The 15,587-nt window shown below is 34.5% G+C and overlaps 2 protein-coding genes across 2 annotated transcripts in view; both read right to left on the reverse strand.

The window, feature by feature from the left end:
* The window catches only part of LOC107481863 (putative transferase At1g60990, chloroplastic), a 3,539-nt gene extending 679 nt beyond the window's left edge, over positions 1-2,860 (reverse strand). The window contains exons 1-11 of the mRNA XM_052259556.1: positions 2,606-2,860; positions 2,403-2,504; positions 2,056-2,089; positions 1,656-1,729; positions 1,460-1,525; positions 1,278-1,342; positions 1,055-1,142; positions 757-822; positions 336-501; positions 148-231; positions 1-64 (exon numbers count right to left, since the gene is read on the reverse strand). The exon at positions 1-64 is cut by the window's left edge and continues 34 nt beyond it. Coding sequence (XP_052115516.1) covers positions 1-64; positions 148-231; positions 336-501; positions 757-822; positions 1,055-1,142; positions 1,278-1,342; positions 1,460-1,525; positions 1,656-1,729; positions 2,056-2,089; positions 2,403-2,504; positions 2,606-2,797 — 1,001 coding nt within the window. The 5' untranslated portion in view covers positions 2,798-2,860. The remainder of the gene's footprint in view (positions 65-147; positions 232-335; positions 502-756; positions 823-1,054; positions 1,143-1,277; positions 1,343-1,459; positions 1,526-1,655; positions 1,730-2,055; positions 2,090-2,402; positions 2,505-2,605) is intronic.
* Positions 2,861-12,300: 9,440 nt separating this feature from the next.
* On the reverse strand, positions 12,301-15,587 carry LOC107481859 (cocosin 1). Its single transcript, XM_016102202.3, has 4 exons — positions 15,431-15,587; positions 14,744-14,938; positions 12,722-13,454; positions 12,301-12,600 (listed from the first exon to the last, which is right to left on the reverse strand). The coding sequence occupies exons 2-4, from the start codon at positions 14,928-14,930 to the stop codon at positions 12,447-12,449; spliced, it is 1,074 nt and encodes a 357-aa protein (XP_015957688.1). The 5' UTR covers positions 14,931-14,938; positions 15,431-15,587; the 3' UTR covers positions 12,301-12,446.

A 15,587-nucleotide genomic window follows, 5' to 3' on the forward strand; every position in this document is an offset into this window, starting at 1 on the left:
AACCGCTGCTTGATTCCATCATAAGTTATCAGCCTAGCTATAGTTTCCTGTCCTTTGTAACAACCTAAGATCAAAAACAGACCTAAGCATCCAACAAGTATCAACGTTATATGCAGATCAGTAGCTGCAAAATAACAGTCAACACACCCTTATTTAGAGAAATCGAGTTCCATAGACAGGCTTCTAAGACATTGAATTCCTTAGTAAGCTCCATTCCTGGAGCAGGCCTTCCTGAGAAGTCAAGTCATGATCAAAAGATAATGCAAAAGTATGTATATATTAATTATATATAAAGTCCATATAATCTAAAGTCAAGTCAGTGATACTCTCAATACCTTGAATTATCCGTAATTTATTCCATGCATTAGAACCCATTGGAATAGCCCCTTGAGCAAGAATAGCATTCCAGACAGATGGAGCAGCTGCTGGAGACATCAAGAATGAAAAACCACCTTCAGAAAGGATATTTCCAACCCCTATAGTTAAAGGCTGCTTATCAACCTACAAATTTCAAAGACATTTCAGAGAATTCCTTTACATGAATATTAATAGATTATGTAGGTTTTTAAGCTTTTCAAGTTTTCAACCATAGGAAAACATTATAACAGATATTAATTATGTAATGCTGTTGAAACTTTATATGGGAAGAATAAGTTTAAATCATTTTAAGAAGTTATGAAGAAGTTAAACATGCAAAATTTGAACAACTAATAATTGGTACACATCACACTAGATTATCAGTATGGTCACGCTCACATTAAAATGTTGATGTGTGCCATATGGTTTTCCCACAAGTTCACCAAGTTTCAAGTTCTCCATGACCTGTTCATTTCATTATTTTGAAAATTACCAACTTAGTCATTCAAAACACTAAGGTTGTTTGTACCTTTGTGAATTGGATGTTTGGTGGGAAGGAAAGGCTTATAGTGTGAATTTTACACTACAAGTACAAGCCCTCCATTCCTCTCCAACCTTCCAACTTGCAAACAACCTAAAGGTGTAAAAGAAAAATACTGTTTCTTGCTTTTTATCTAATAAGTAAGATGTTTCTTACCTGGTCACTTTTAGGTCCCAACAAAACAAATAAGCTTGTTTGCTCAGTAATGTCTTGAATCTCTACCTTATCAGCAAAAAATATGTACCTTGAAATCATTATATGTAAAGATTTAATTCGTGCAGCTTCCATAGTCTGATGATATTCCTCCTCTCTTAACCCAAAAAAAAAAAAAGGGTTTAAGCTCTTTGTGAGAATGCTATCATTAAATGATGTTACCTACTTATTCAGCATTTCCGTAATGGTCCTACAGGTCTCAGGTGAAACCACTAATGTGATTGCATTTTTCTGTCAAAGCAATAGGAGAAAGTCATCAGCTACTTCAAAACTTAGATATCACTACATTGTAGAAAAGAGAACAACCACTAACAAAGTCAGAGAAAACAAGCAAGAAATGAAGTTTACCATGATCCATGCATGTGCAATATCTATTGTTCGAGCTGTTGGGGTCACAAAGGCAGTGTCACATCCCTATGGATTTCAGTTAGAAATCCCATTACTTAAGCCTGTATTATAATATGAAATATAAAAATAAATTGAAGAGAACTTCCAAAGAACGCCTTAGTTCAATGAAACAATGCTACTTTCTTCCAGTACGTACTTGCCCCGGCTGCAGACATTCAAAGTTTGCAGTAGTCTGATTGTGAAGGAACTGGGTACGATCTTCTCCACTGACTTCATTTCAGATTTGACAAAATATATGCATAGAAAATTAATAAAACATTAAACATTTCAAGGGTTTACTTCCCCAATAGGTTTAAGTTGTGTTGTGAATGCTTAGTTTTATACCACATTTCACTTGATCTACAAGTAACTAATAAGTACCACATTACACACTAATCATGAACAGAAAATAGCAAAAGAAAAATAGTCATGCAAAAATATTTTGCCCCTTTTTTTTGTCGTTAGTGTCTCTTTATGCATGTTTCTGCCAATTTTACTTTATCTAACCTAATATGGCTAGGAAATTTTGTTAACAATGATAGAGAAAGCAAGTATACCTCTAATCCGCCCAAAATGTGAAAGATCAACAACCTACACAATTAGACGCCACAAAGAATCAAATTAAGTAAACAACTAAATCCCACATATTATCTAGCACAATTGTAATGAACCTAGCTAAAATGGTACATTCATCGAACTATTAGACTTCAAAAATTGTATTAGCTTTAACATTTTGTTAGACACATCCAAAGCAATGAGTATTTAGTTATGGTAATCCACGAAGACTGAAGCATCTCTACTTCTCTAGAATCACGGATTAATCAGCTCAAGGAACTAAAACAAACCGTCAACTAAAAAGCAGCAAGTTACAGGCACAAATAATCAAATAAAACAACAAAATTACCGCAACTCCGTTCTCCGAGGCATCGAGCGCTTCATCATCATTATAAAATGTTTCAACGATCCCTTCCTCAGAAACCCTAGCGCCTGCAGTTTTAACAGTGTCCTGCAAAAGAATCAAGAAAATAATAACACAACTAAAGAAAAGAAAGCTTTAAAAAATAAGAACAATTAAAAATAGTAAAAAGAGAGAAGCTGAGAGCAGACCAGGAAGTCATGGTCGATTGGCGGAGGGGAGAGGTCGAAAGAATTTGCCGAAATGGACCATGAATTTAGCTTACTCTTTTGATGATGATGATGATGTGGCGACCAAAACGCAGCGTTTCGGGGAACACGATATCTTGAGAGCAGTGAGAGATGAGATGCTACTAACATGGTGGTAGTAGTAGTAGTTGCCATTTCGCAATTCACACGCACACTTGCTTTGGATTAGAACGCAAAATCTATAGGAATTTCAAAGCAGGTGTATTGTGCATATTGAAATTTGAAAATAATAAATAATAAAAAATAAAGTGTGTGGTGGTGGTCTGGTGGAGTTGGAAGCCCAACATAGGGTTCAAATGGACCTTGGTACTGGTGTGTCCAAAACCCAATCCTTTTAATATTACTGATATTAGCATCCATTTTAAGCCCAATAATATTGAATCTCCGTATATAATGAGCTCATATTGGACTCCACATGGGCTATCACAATCCTCCATCTAGGTTGCCCTGTGTATGTAAACACCTCATCTTGCTTTGTTTGTTTTTATTTTTCGTATTTGGTGGTAATGGCATATATGTGGTGTCTTGCGTTGTTTTCAAATTTTCATAGAGACCAACTTGATGTGAGATCTTAGACGTTGAACAAAGCTTGTGTGAATATCTAGTTATCTTCTAATATATATTGGCCGTATTCCTTTTGAAAAAATCTCAATTATGCAAGAATTGATCCAAATATCACATTGATCAGTAATTTTTAATGTTGACATTAGTATTAGCATAATTAAATATCAAAATATATCTGTCCAACTCCACGCTCAATCCTGGTGCATTTCATACTTAGTATATTTCATAATGAACTTCATGTTTGTAACCAACATATTATGGGGATATAAAAAATATTATTTATACACCAACATCAGTCACTAAAATCAGTTAGTAATGTATTTGTATATAAATATATGTGTGATATTTCAACATATATTTTATACGATAGTTTACATTGATGGCTGATTTTAATGTATACACGTAGTATAATTGGATAGATTATAGATATATTATGTATGAAAATTTTTTTCCCATAATCTTTTGTGCCCACTGTTATGCCATTCATTCACATTCTTCATGTTTTAAAATTTTGCCTGATTTGTTTGCCATTGTAGACGTATAAACGGAGCAGTATAAGGGAATCTCGTTTGCAACTGGTGTGTTCATTAATTGAATTTGATATTTTGTCAGCTATGTTAAACTGCAATAGTGACTATCTGCTGGTCATGATTTAGAGCAATGATGAAAGAAAGCCAAGGCCAATAATCTAGCTTGTTCACTGGTGAAAGTGGTGCTCGGAAAACCAAGACAACAAAATTTATTAGAACAATATAATAGAACATGTTCTTGAAGTAAGATGTTTGTTGAAATGGTGAGTTCAGGGGAGATGAAGGGAAGAACTTCACAAAACTTGAAAACAGAGGAGAGTGTATTTTCTATCACAATTCTGTCATTCTTGAATTTATTTTCTGTTTGCACACCAAAAAACCAATTCAATTCACTTTTCTTAGCTAATAAATAGCAACAACTTGATGAGCTGCATAACTAACTATCTAGTCAGCATTCTAACAAACTTATTTCCTAATTACTCACTAACAGAATCTGCCTATATCCACAACTCCTAACTAACTAGCTTGCTAACCACTACACATGACTCATTAGCTCACGTAACACCCCCTCTCAAACCAGAATCGGTGACATTCACCAGTCTGAGTTTGCTACAACATTTTTGAAACATGTTAGGAGCTAATACTTTGGTTAATATGTCAGCTGTTTGGTTAATTGTGGTAATAGGCAACAACTTGATTACTTGTTCTTGCCATTTATCTCTTACAACATGACAATCCATCTCTATATGTTTGGTTCTCTCGTGGAAGACGGGGTTTGCCGCAATATGCAAGGCTGATTGGCTGTCACAATACATAGCAATTGGCTTCTGTAGTTTCACTTGCAAATCCTCTAAGATGTAAGTAATCCATTGTGCCTCCCTAGTGGCCATAGCAAGGGCTCTGTATTCTGCTTCACATGATGATACGGCTACTGTACTTTGTTTTTTACTTTTCCAGGACACAATAGAAGTACCTATGAAGAAGCAATGACCAGATATTGATCTTCTTGTGTCCGAACAGGTGCCCCAGTCGCTGTCTGAAAAACCGGTTGGCTCCAAATCTGTCTGAGATGAAAAGAACAGTCCCAATGCTGGCTCATTCTTGAGATATCTAAGTACCCTTATAGCTGCCTCAAAGTGTTTGTCAGTAGCACACTCCAAAAATTGACTCAATCTTCCAACCGCATAACATATATCTGGCCTTGTATTGGTTAGATAGAGTAATCTTCCAATTAACCTTCTATATTCAGATGTTGAGCTAAGCGGAGTTCCAGTATTCTTTGTCAACTTGCTGGTGTAGTCCATTGGAGTTGAGATTGCCTTGGCTTTCATTAACCCGTAGTCTTGGAGTAGATCGATGCAATACTTTCTTTGACATATTGCAATTCCCCCTTTGCTTCGAACTACCTCCAATCCCAAAAAAAATTGCAAGTCCCCAATGTCCTTGATCTTGAAGAGATCATGTAGATGTTGCTTGATGAATCGTATTTCACACATATCATCTCCAGCCAGTATTAAATCATCGACATACACCAGAATGGCTGTGAATTTGCCCTTGTTTGATTTTGTGAAAAAGCTATAGTCATGTCGTGATTGAGAATATCCAGTTTGAAGTAGTGTGGTGCACAATTTTGTGTTCCATTGTCTGCTGGCTTGTTTCAAGCCGTAAAGAGAACGGTCCAATTTGCAAACCAAATCTGGTGAGGATAGTTGGAGACCTTGGGGAGGGCGCATATATACTTCTTCAGCTAAATCACCATGCAAAAAAGCTGTGTTGACATCCAATTGGTGGACAAACCAGCCTCTCACTGCAGCAATGGACATGAGGATTCGAAAGGTATTCATTTTCACCACAAGACTATATGTTTCAAAATAATCCACCCCTGCTGTTTGGGTGAACCCTTGAGCAACCAGCCTGGCCTTGTGGCGATCAATTGAACCATCAGGCTTTAGTTTCAAACGGAATACCCATTTACACCCGACAGCCTTCTTTCTATCAGGAAGCTTGGTAAGTGTCCAAGTTCTATTTTCCCTTAGAGCAGTTAATTCAGCATTGATAGCCTCCTGCCAACTAGGATCACAAACGGCCTCGGCATAGCATTTTGGCTCTTTGTGTTTGAGTTGAGAAGTATGTGTGGTGGATAGAATTGAAGATGCATTAATTGGGAGGAGGGGTGAAGGTGACTCTGACTCAAAAATAAAATTGTGGACTGATCAAAGAAATTTGTTGTTTGCTCATGTAACATGTTTTCAAAATTTTTCAAGAAAAATTGATGAGAATCATGTGAATTAAGAGTTGAATTCGAGGAACAATTGGTGTATGACACAACTGGCATGCAATGATAATCCTCTAGATATGCAGGGGGCTTTCTATTTCTTGTGGACTTTCTAATCTCCTGAGGTGAATTAGATGCCATGCTAAGATGTGGTGAATCATTGGACTGTGAAGATGCAGGCATGGTGTTAGGTATAATATTCTCATGTTGATGTTCATCTAAATGATTGACTGATGGTGATGCATGGGAATTAATGCTACTATGAAATTCAGAAAATGGATCATCAAATGCTAGATTGTTTAATGTAGTAATAGGTGCAGGATCAATAGCAATGTTATTGTCAACTAAATTTTGCAATGAAAAAGGAAATACATGTTCATAAAATGATACATTCCTTGATATTAAAATATTTCTACTTTTCAAGTCATATAGAACGTGCCCTTTGACACCTTTTTTGACACCCAAATACACACATTTAATAGCCCTCGGATCTAATTTTGATCTATGAGCTGAATTTGTTGAAGCAAATCCTAGACATCCAAAGACTTTGAGGTAAGATATATCAGGCTGTTTTTCTTTCAAAATTTTATAAGGAGAATGATTTTGCAATAGCACACTAGGAATTCTATTAATTATGTGAACTGATTGTGCTACTGCAAAATTTCAAAATTTCTTTGGCATGTTAGAAATGGAACATCAAAGCTCTTGTGACTTCCAAAATGTGTTGATGCTTCTTTTCTACAATGCCATTTTATTGGGGAGTTTCAACACATGAAGTTTGATGAATGATTCCTTTGGATGCATAAAAATTGTTCAGTTTGAATTCATTTCCATTATCAGTTCGGATCTTCTTAATTGTTACTCTGAATTGAGTTTCAATCATTTTAACAAAATTCTTGACTAATTCACTAGCTTCACTCTTTAATTTCATAAAATACAACCAAGTGAATCTACTTTTATCATCCACAATAGTCAAGAAATATTTGAAACCCGAAACAGAAATAGTATTGAGAGGACCCCAAATGTCAATGTGTACAATGTCAAAGTTGTTCATGCTCTTAGTGATCCTTGACATAAAAGGCAACCGTTTTTGTTTTGCATAATGACAAGAATCACAAGGCTTACTACAAATTGAAAACTTTAAATCTTTGTATTCCTTTTTCATAACAACAATTCTATCATTAGGTAAATGTCCTAATCTAAGATGCCATAGTTCAGAGTGCCTTAAGTGTGTGGACTGTGCTGACAGTGTGGATGCAAGTGATGCAGATGCAACTTGTGATGTAGCTTGAATGGGTGTGAGGTTCTCAAAAGCATAGAGCCCTCTCCTTTGTTCAGCTACACCAATTGTTCTCTTGGTAGTTTTGTCCTAGATTTCACATTCATTTTCATCAAAAATCAATTTGCATTGCAAATCGGCTGTCAATTTTGAGACAGAGATCAAATTGAATTTAAAATTTGAAATATAAAAGATATGTAGCAAAGAAAATTGATCAGAAAACACAACTGTTCCTGCAGTATTGACTAATGTATTTGTGCCATCAGGCATGCTAACTAGTACGGGTTCAATTTGGTACAGGTTTTGAAATGAATTTTTGGCATATGACACGTGATTGGTTGCTCCTGAGTTAATGACCCAGGATTTAGGACTGAATGTAGAAAGTGACATTATGTAAGAGATACCTTGGTTTGATGGTAGAGTTGTGGTGACAAGTTGATTTATGCTATGCTTTGGGTGTGCATCTTGTTGGTTCAGAAGAGCAAGCAAAGCCTCCTTTTGTTCTAAGGTGAAATATGGCTCAGATTTGCCAAGTTTTTCCTTCTGAGATTGATTGCTTACTTCATTATCATCTTCAGCAACCATGTTGTTGATCATGGCTCCATTGTTCTTGAAATGAGGGAGGAAGCCATGCTTTTTGTAGCATGTGTCTGCCAAGTGACCATGCTTGCCACAATGAGAACATTGTTTGGAACCTCTTCCATTCTTTGCATTGTTGCCATAGCCTTTTCCCTCTCTGCCTCTGCCTCTTCCTCTTGTGTTTGTGCTACTATTTTCATTTCTTGAATTGATTAACAATGCCTTTTCTTCCATTACTTCATTCAGGTTCAGCTGCCGCTCTTGTTGCAATAAGGATGCAAAGGCTACATTCACCGTAGGTAACGGCTCCATCAGCATGATCTGGGATCTCACAGTTGAAAATTGTTCGTTAAGACCTCTCAAAAGCCTAACTGTTCTAGATTCTTCCTTGTAACCTCTCATTATGTTCACCTCACAATTGCACTTCTCCACACATCTTGAACAGTTTGGAATTGGACGTAAATTTTCCAATTCCTCCCAAATCGATTTCAGCTTAGTATAGTAAGCAGTTACTGATGCATCTCCTTGCTTGGTTGCAAATAATTCTTCCTCCAATTCTGCTATTCTATACACGTCACCATGACTGTACCTATGCTTCAATTCTTTCCATAATTCTTCGGCTGAGTTAATCCACATGACGCTTTGAGCAATTTCAGGGCTTAGAGAGTGATTGATCCAAGAAGCAATGTATGTGTTGCAACGATCCCATGCTTCAAACAATGCATCATCCTCTGATGGTCTTTGAATCGATCCATCCACAAATTTCAGCTTGTTCTTGGACTTCAATGCTCTCCACATGTCTCTTTCCCACTGTTGAGAATTACTCCCTACCAATTTAACAGCAACTATGGCTGATCCTGGATTTTCTCCAGGATGTAAGAAATAAGGACTCACCGGATCCAATGCTGGATTTGATTGACCTTTGTTCGTGCTTGATTGGTTCATCATGTTGATCTGATTCACCAACGCAGCAAGTGCATGAATGTCTACTGAAGGAACCGATGCAATACCTTCACGTTCCATCGCCTCTTGTTCGCAAATCCTAATTTCAGAATCAAATCAATGAATCTTGTTGATGCAGATTTAGAACTTCTTCCCTCAATCTCGCTGATCGGAAATGTTTGCCAGTGCCGGATTGATGCACGACAACGCAAATCTCATCAGTCTCTATCGATTGAGTTTAAGGGAAGAGAAGAATAATTAGATGAGAAAAGTGAGAGAAAATTGATTTTGTAAGAAGAAGACAAAGAATGAAGAAATGTGCTGCAGACTTCTTTCGAAGTTTCTCAACCTTTTATCATCATTCCCCTTCCACGCTCACCGCACCATGTTGAAATGGTGAGTTCAGGGGAGATGAAGGGAAGAACTTCACGAAGCTTGAAAACAGAGGAGAGTGTATTTTGTGTCACAACTCTGTCACTCTTGAATTCATTTTCTGTTTGCACACCAAAAAACCAATTCAATTCACCTTTCTTAGCTAATAAATAGCAGCAACTTGATGAGCTGCATAACTAACTATTTAGTCAGCATTCTAACAAACTTATTTCCTAATTATTCACTAACAGAATCTGCCTATATCCACAACTCCTAACTAACTAGCTTGCTAACCACTACACATGACTCATTAGCTCACGTAACAATGTTCTTGAATTGAATAAATTGTTAGTTCTCCAATTTTTATATAGGCATGCAATTTCAGCTGGATTGAATTGAATTTACTTTTACAGGCATTTGACAATTAAAGACTACTCACAATGAATTTTTGTTATCCTTGACAGTTATAGGAGTATTCATGGGTTAGGTAGATTTAATTAAATCCGGACCAATTTCAAAAGGATAATAGGTCTATTTTAATTCGATTTAAAAGTGACTAAAAATAAATTAGGTTAAACCAATTTGTCTTGATATAAAATTAGTATATACAAATTTATAAATTTTATTGTATAATACAAAAAATATTAATTAAAATATAAAAATATAATATGATACTACTAATTTCACTCTAAAATATATAATTTTTATTATAAAAAATCAATTTCAAAATTAAATGTGGTGATACAAAACATAACTGAAATCTGATTCAAAAATAAAATCGAACAAAAATAAAATAATCAAACCCAATAAAATATACTTTCAATCCACACTAAATTGGTGTTTGCGATAAATTATCTTCTATGATGAGACAGTTCCTTTGGAAGGGTCAAGTTGATGGTAGAGGTCTTTCTCTTGTTAATTGGAGGACCGTGATCATTCCAAAAAAATTTGGTGGCCTGGGTGTTAGAGACCCTGCGTGTGTTAATATATCTTTACTTGGTAAATTGGTGTGGCAACTTTTTCATTGTCAGGACAAGCCTTGGGTTGCTCTATTGAGGGCGAAGTATCTGAGGAATGAGGGAGTTTTAGATGGCCCTGTCCCTTGCAATGCTTCTCATGTTTGGAAGAGTATCTCAAAGGCTTTTGGTGCTCTTAAGGATGCCTTCTCTTGGTGCATTGGGTCACTTGATCAATCTTTTTTGTTTGACAATTGGAGTATTGAGGGCTCAATTGCTCAAGATGTCCCTTTTGTACATATATCTGACTCTGATTTAACTATTAGAGACGTTTGGAAAGATGGTCAATGGAATCTCCATGATATTTTCTCTATCATTCCAGAAGATGTCAAATAGCGTTTGAATGCTTATAATCCGGATTTGAATGCTGGAGAGAGTTCGGGTTGGTCGTGGGGTGTGGCATCTTCTAGACTCTACTCAGCTAGGAGTGGGTACAGTTGGCTAGCCAAAAGAAAGTTTGACTGGAATGAGCATGATAATTGCTTGTGGGTATGGCGTCTGCATATTCCTGAGAAGTATAAGTTCTTGATTTGGCTCAGTCTTCATAATGTTATTCCTACGGCAGAGTTTCGTTTGGGTCGTGGTTTAGCTTTATCTAGCACCTGTCATCGGTGTCAGAATGGTTCTGAATCCATTCTTCATTGTCTTCGGGAGTGCCCTAGTGCCAAGGAGGTCTGGACCCTTTTAGGCTTGTATTCAGATAACTCGAATTTACATGATTGGCTCTACAGAGGTGCAAGGAGTGGAGATGCTTTTCTTTTCTTTTCGACTATCTGGTGGATTTGGAGAAGCAAAAATCATGACTTATTTAATATAGATGATTCATGGAGTGCTAGTAAAGTGGTGAGTTTGATTCGTAGTTCAGTAAGGGAGTTTCACACTATTTTTGCTATGCATCAATCTCTGTCTCCTCCTTCACTTTGTTTGCATTGGGTTCCACCTCCAGTTCATTCTGTTAAATTGAATTGTGATGCTAGTTGGTTTGCTCCTTCTGGCTATGCTGGTTTTGGTTGTATTATTCGCAATCCTGATGGATGTTGGTTGAAAGGTTGCACTGGAAAAGTCGAAGTGTGCAGTGTTCTTTTTGCTGAATTGTATGCAATTTGGAGAGGTTTACTTCTTGCTTGGGAGAGTGGATTTCGTGAGATTATTTGTGAAACAGACTATTTAGAAGCTCTTTTTTTGGTAAACCAAAGAATGCTTAGTAAGGATATTCCGGAATGGGATTTGGCAAAGCATATTCAGAAGGTTATGAATTGGAATTGGAGAGTCTCTGTTATTTTAATTCAGAGGACTGCAAATAGTGTTGCAGATTGTATGGCTAAAGCAGCTGCTTCTGTTGCGGACATTCACTCGAATTGGAGCCAACCATGGAGTGAGCTTCAACATCTAATAGATTTAGATATGACCCTAGCCAATTAATTTGGTTTTGTCTCTTTTTTTTTTCTTTCTTTTCTATTTAGTCACTAAAAAAAATCCACACTAAATTTTGAGTCGATGACAGATCTTAATAATCCCTAATTTTCAATTCCGTGTTATGTTCTCTTTTCCCTTGAATTCCACTGTTTTCTTTTTAATAGTGTTTTTTAGTCTTTTCACATTATTGCAATCTAGATCTTATTTAAATAAAATAAGAGAAAATTTAAGAAACTAATATTTTTATTAAAATTTAATCGGTACTTAACTAACAAAAAAATGAATAATTCTATATTATTAAATATAATCTCATATCATTAAAAATGTTAATAATAACTCATTAATAATTACAAATTATTAAATTTATTGACCTCTTAACATTCATCATCAAATAAATATTAAATAATCACTCAGGTATTTAAATATTGAAAATATTTTCAACCTTTCGATTCAATATTACAAAAAAGCACTAAGGTAAAATACACTACATCTCCAAATTATTTATCTAAATCTTAATATTAGAATAATTATTTACACATCTAATAAAATGAACATCTAATATATTTATTATTCACATTATTTAGTATTTTCATTGTATGCCTATACTTTTTCATATGAAATTAAGACCACGTTTTGGCAATTAAAACACTGGTACAGTAAGTCAATAACCCAAACACTCGTACAATAACCCATATTATTAATTAAATTGCATGCAATCTTTGCTTCCATCACGGGGTTCATACCAAATCAAAGATATCATAAAAAATAAAATAAAATAACACGTAGGTCATACTCATACATACAATACGAATTAAATATCAGAGGGGATAAGATTTGTTGTCTCCTCAATCTTCGATATGAAAAGCTTCTGAAATTCAGAGTCAACATTAAGAGCCACTTCTTGAATTATAGGGGACATAGCTCCCCACACCGATGCCTTTCCAGCCAACTCTTCAAACAAAGGACTGCAAACAAATAAAAGAGTATTATTGTAATATAACCAAATATTAATAAGAAAAAATGTGTGGTATGGTTTCAGTATAAAAAAAAAATTATCTTTCTCAATTATGTTTGGCTCAAACTTACTTTTCAGTGGTTACAACAGAGTAAGTCTCCATTCCTTGATCACCAGCAATTTGAGCTGCCACAAAGAACTGTGGCACAAGAAGTAATTGACCAGCCTCAACCTGAGTATCCAACACACTTTGTCCATTCAAACCCACAATTTCAATTTTGCCACCTCCTCTGGCAATGTAAATTAACTGAGCCACAGGGCTAATTGAGTGTGATGGAGTCTTAATAGCATTAGGTTCCAATTTCACTATAATCACACTCAACCCAACTTCCCCAATAAAAGGGAACTCTTTGCTTGTTACTGTTGTGACTGAGCCACCTTTATTGACACTATAATCAGGTTTTGAGGCATCTATATTATGGACCATCTTTTTGGTGAGGTCTACATGGGGATGAGGCATGTCCTGAGCCTTTTCTTTTTGTAATTTAATTATGACAGCACCAGTTTGGCTTGTTGTGAGTATTTTTGTCTCATCTTTGTTGAGATTATAGGATTTGCTTGTGAGATCAGAAGAGAAGCCTCCTAAAATTCCTCCAAAGCCAGATAGGAAGAAGTAGTTGATTTGACCAGGGAAAATAGCCTTTGAGGTTTCACCAAGATAAGCAATGATAACATCTGAATCTCCATTGTTGAACCACCATGAGACAGATCCTATAGGCACTGGTATTATGTCACCTTGCTTAAGCTTTACAACCACTTCTTTTTTAGTGTTGGGGAGTACTATTCCTGCTACACCATTGTTCCCTACATATATATATGTGCCATACTTACAATTCAAGAAATAATAACTTCAACATGTAATTTGAGTTTGAGTTAATTAACTTGAGGGAAAAAAAATACACACAAATATATTTTAGAAAAAAAAAATGCTAAAATTTGTTGAATTCTCTTTATATATATAATAGACATAGATTTTAAGAGAAAAATATATTTTAAAATAACAAAAATCGTAAAGTAATTAAATAAAAAATTAAATATTATTAAATTTATATTTTTTATCGTATATGTAAGTTTTATAATTTTGATTAAAAATAGTTAATTTATATTTTCTCACTTTACCATTGTCTTGAATTTAGAGAAACTTCATCCTAAATTTACTACTTAAATAATCATATATACATAAGGGTATGCAAAAAATGAATAAGTTATTGTTGACTTATTTAGAGCTACACAAGGATCGGATTGGATATAGTCTTTAATTCTATCTTATTCGCACTACATTTACGAATTGGATCGAATACGATATCCACATTTTTTTAGGTAAGATCCAATTCGATCCGCAAGTGTTTTAAAGCCCTGTTTGGCTGTTTTTATTAAAAATATCCAAAAAATCTATTTGTTTACCTGTTTAAGTCTATTTACTTTTAAAATATTATCAATAAAAATTCTCTTGAATAACAAAACAAAGTAATAATAACACAGTATCTAAATTTAATTATTCTAAGTTAAAGACAACATAAAAAATTAAAAACAATATATCATAAACTATACTATTGTATGAGATAAGCCGATATGCAGATCTGCAAATCGGATCTGCGAATATCATTGTCAAATCCGCAATCCGATCCTAACGCAATGCAGATCAGATCTGATTTGATGGCTCTGCAAATCAGATAATATCCACAAAATTCGGATTGGATGTGGATATTTATCGCTGGTATGCGGATATTTATCCAATCTACATACAACCTTAGACTTACTTTTTTTTACTAATATTAAGAGATGTATTTAAATTTAGTTTTTTTTTTATACAAATAAAATGATGGGATGATAATAATGTTAAAAGAAATTAAAAAATTAACTTTTAATGAGTTAATATTAATTGATTTTAGAATTTAAATTTATAATTGAAGACTTATAGTTAAATATCTATGATTTAGAATTTATAATTTAAAGATAAATAAAAAATTATAAAAAGGTAACTAATGTTAATTGGAAAAAAAAAAGTTGGCTAGCATTACTCTAATGTTAAATTTTATAGAGCACTAAATTTAACTAAAAAGGAAAATAGAAAATATGAGAGTGTAGGTTACCTTGAATGACATAACCAACTTTGGAAACATCTCCATAATGAGGAAGAGCGAAGCCCCAAGGCTTAAGGTGAAGGCGACCACCACCCAAATTGAACTTAGACAACATAGGACTTGACCAAGCGTAGTACCCTCCTCCATCTCCTTCAAACACTATTTCTGCTCTCTTTGGTGTCAATTCCAACTCCATTTCTTTTTCTTTGGGACCAATAATTTCATATCAATCATTGTATCATCTTTTAATATAATTTTTACTCGGATATTAAAAAAGAAAAAAAAGAAAAATTAACTCTTTGCACCTTAATCATTGTATCCTCTTTTAATATAATTTTTACTCGGATATTAAAAAATTTTTTTTTGTAGTTATCAAAATAGAGATTAAATACAAAGACCAAGAAATAATAATAATAAAAAAAAAGCCTCTAGATCTCACATTTGAAAACGTAAAATTAAAGAGAAAAATAATTAAATACACATGTATATGTTGTAAAATAAAACACAAAACAGTTCCATTTTAGAAAACTATCCTTTTAGTTAATAACCCATCAACAAAATAGAAAATGGGTAAGGGTGAAGGGCTTGGATTTCTATTGTAACAAGAAAAATATTTTTAAAAAAATTAATATATACCACAAGTTTCTTTCTATTATTTAAGACAATATAAGATTATAAGAGAAGAGAAACATGTACCTGTACTTGTGCAATGTAATATGGAAGGAAGAAGTGTATAAGCCTAGGTTGTCCCAAATCCTTTCTTCTAATTAAGAAGCCACAAACTCAACAGACATCATTGACATTTATAGAGTTCCGAGTGAAGGGGCAAGCGCATGTATCATGTATGTGAGAC

This window comes from Arachis duranensis, chromosome 3, assembly GCF_000817695.3.
Source record: "Arachis duranensis cultivar V14167 chromosome 3, aradu.V14167.gnm2.J7QH, whole genome shotgun sequence".
NCBI lineage: Eukaryota > Viridiplantae > Streptophyta > Magnoliopsida > Fabales > Fabaceae > Arachis > Arachis duranensis.

Bases quoted from the DNA above. Each gene is read 5' to 3' on its own strand.
- LOC107481859 (XM_016102202.3), bottom strand. From the start codon at position 14,930: ATGGAGTTGGAATTGACACCAAAGAGAGCAGAAATAGTGTTTGAAGGA. The intron at 13,455-14,743 runs GTAACCTACACT...ATATATATGTAG, and splicing joins AGTTGGTTATGTCATTCAAG to GGAACAATGGTGTAGCAGGA. The intron at 12,601-12,721 runs GTAAGTTTGAGC...ATTTGTTTGCAG, and splicing joins TCTGTTGTAACCACTGAAAA to TCCTTTGTTTGAAGAGTTGG.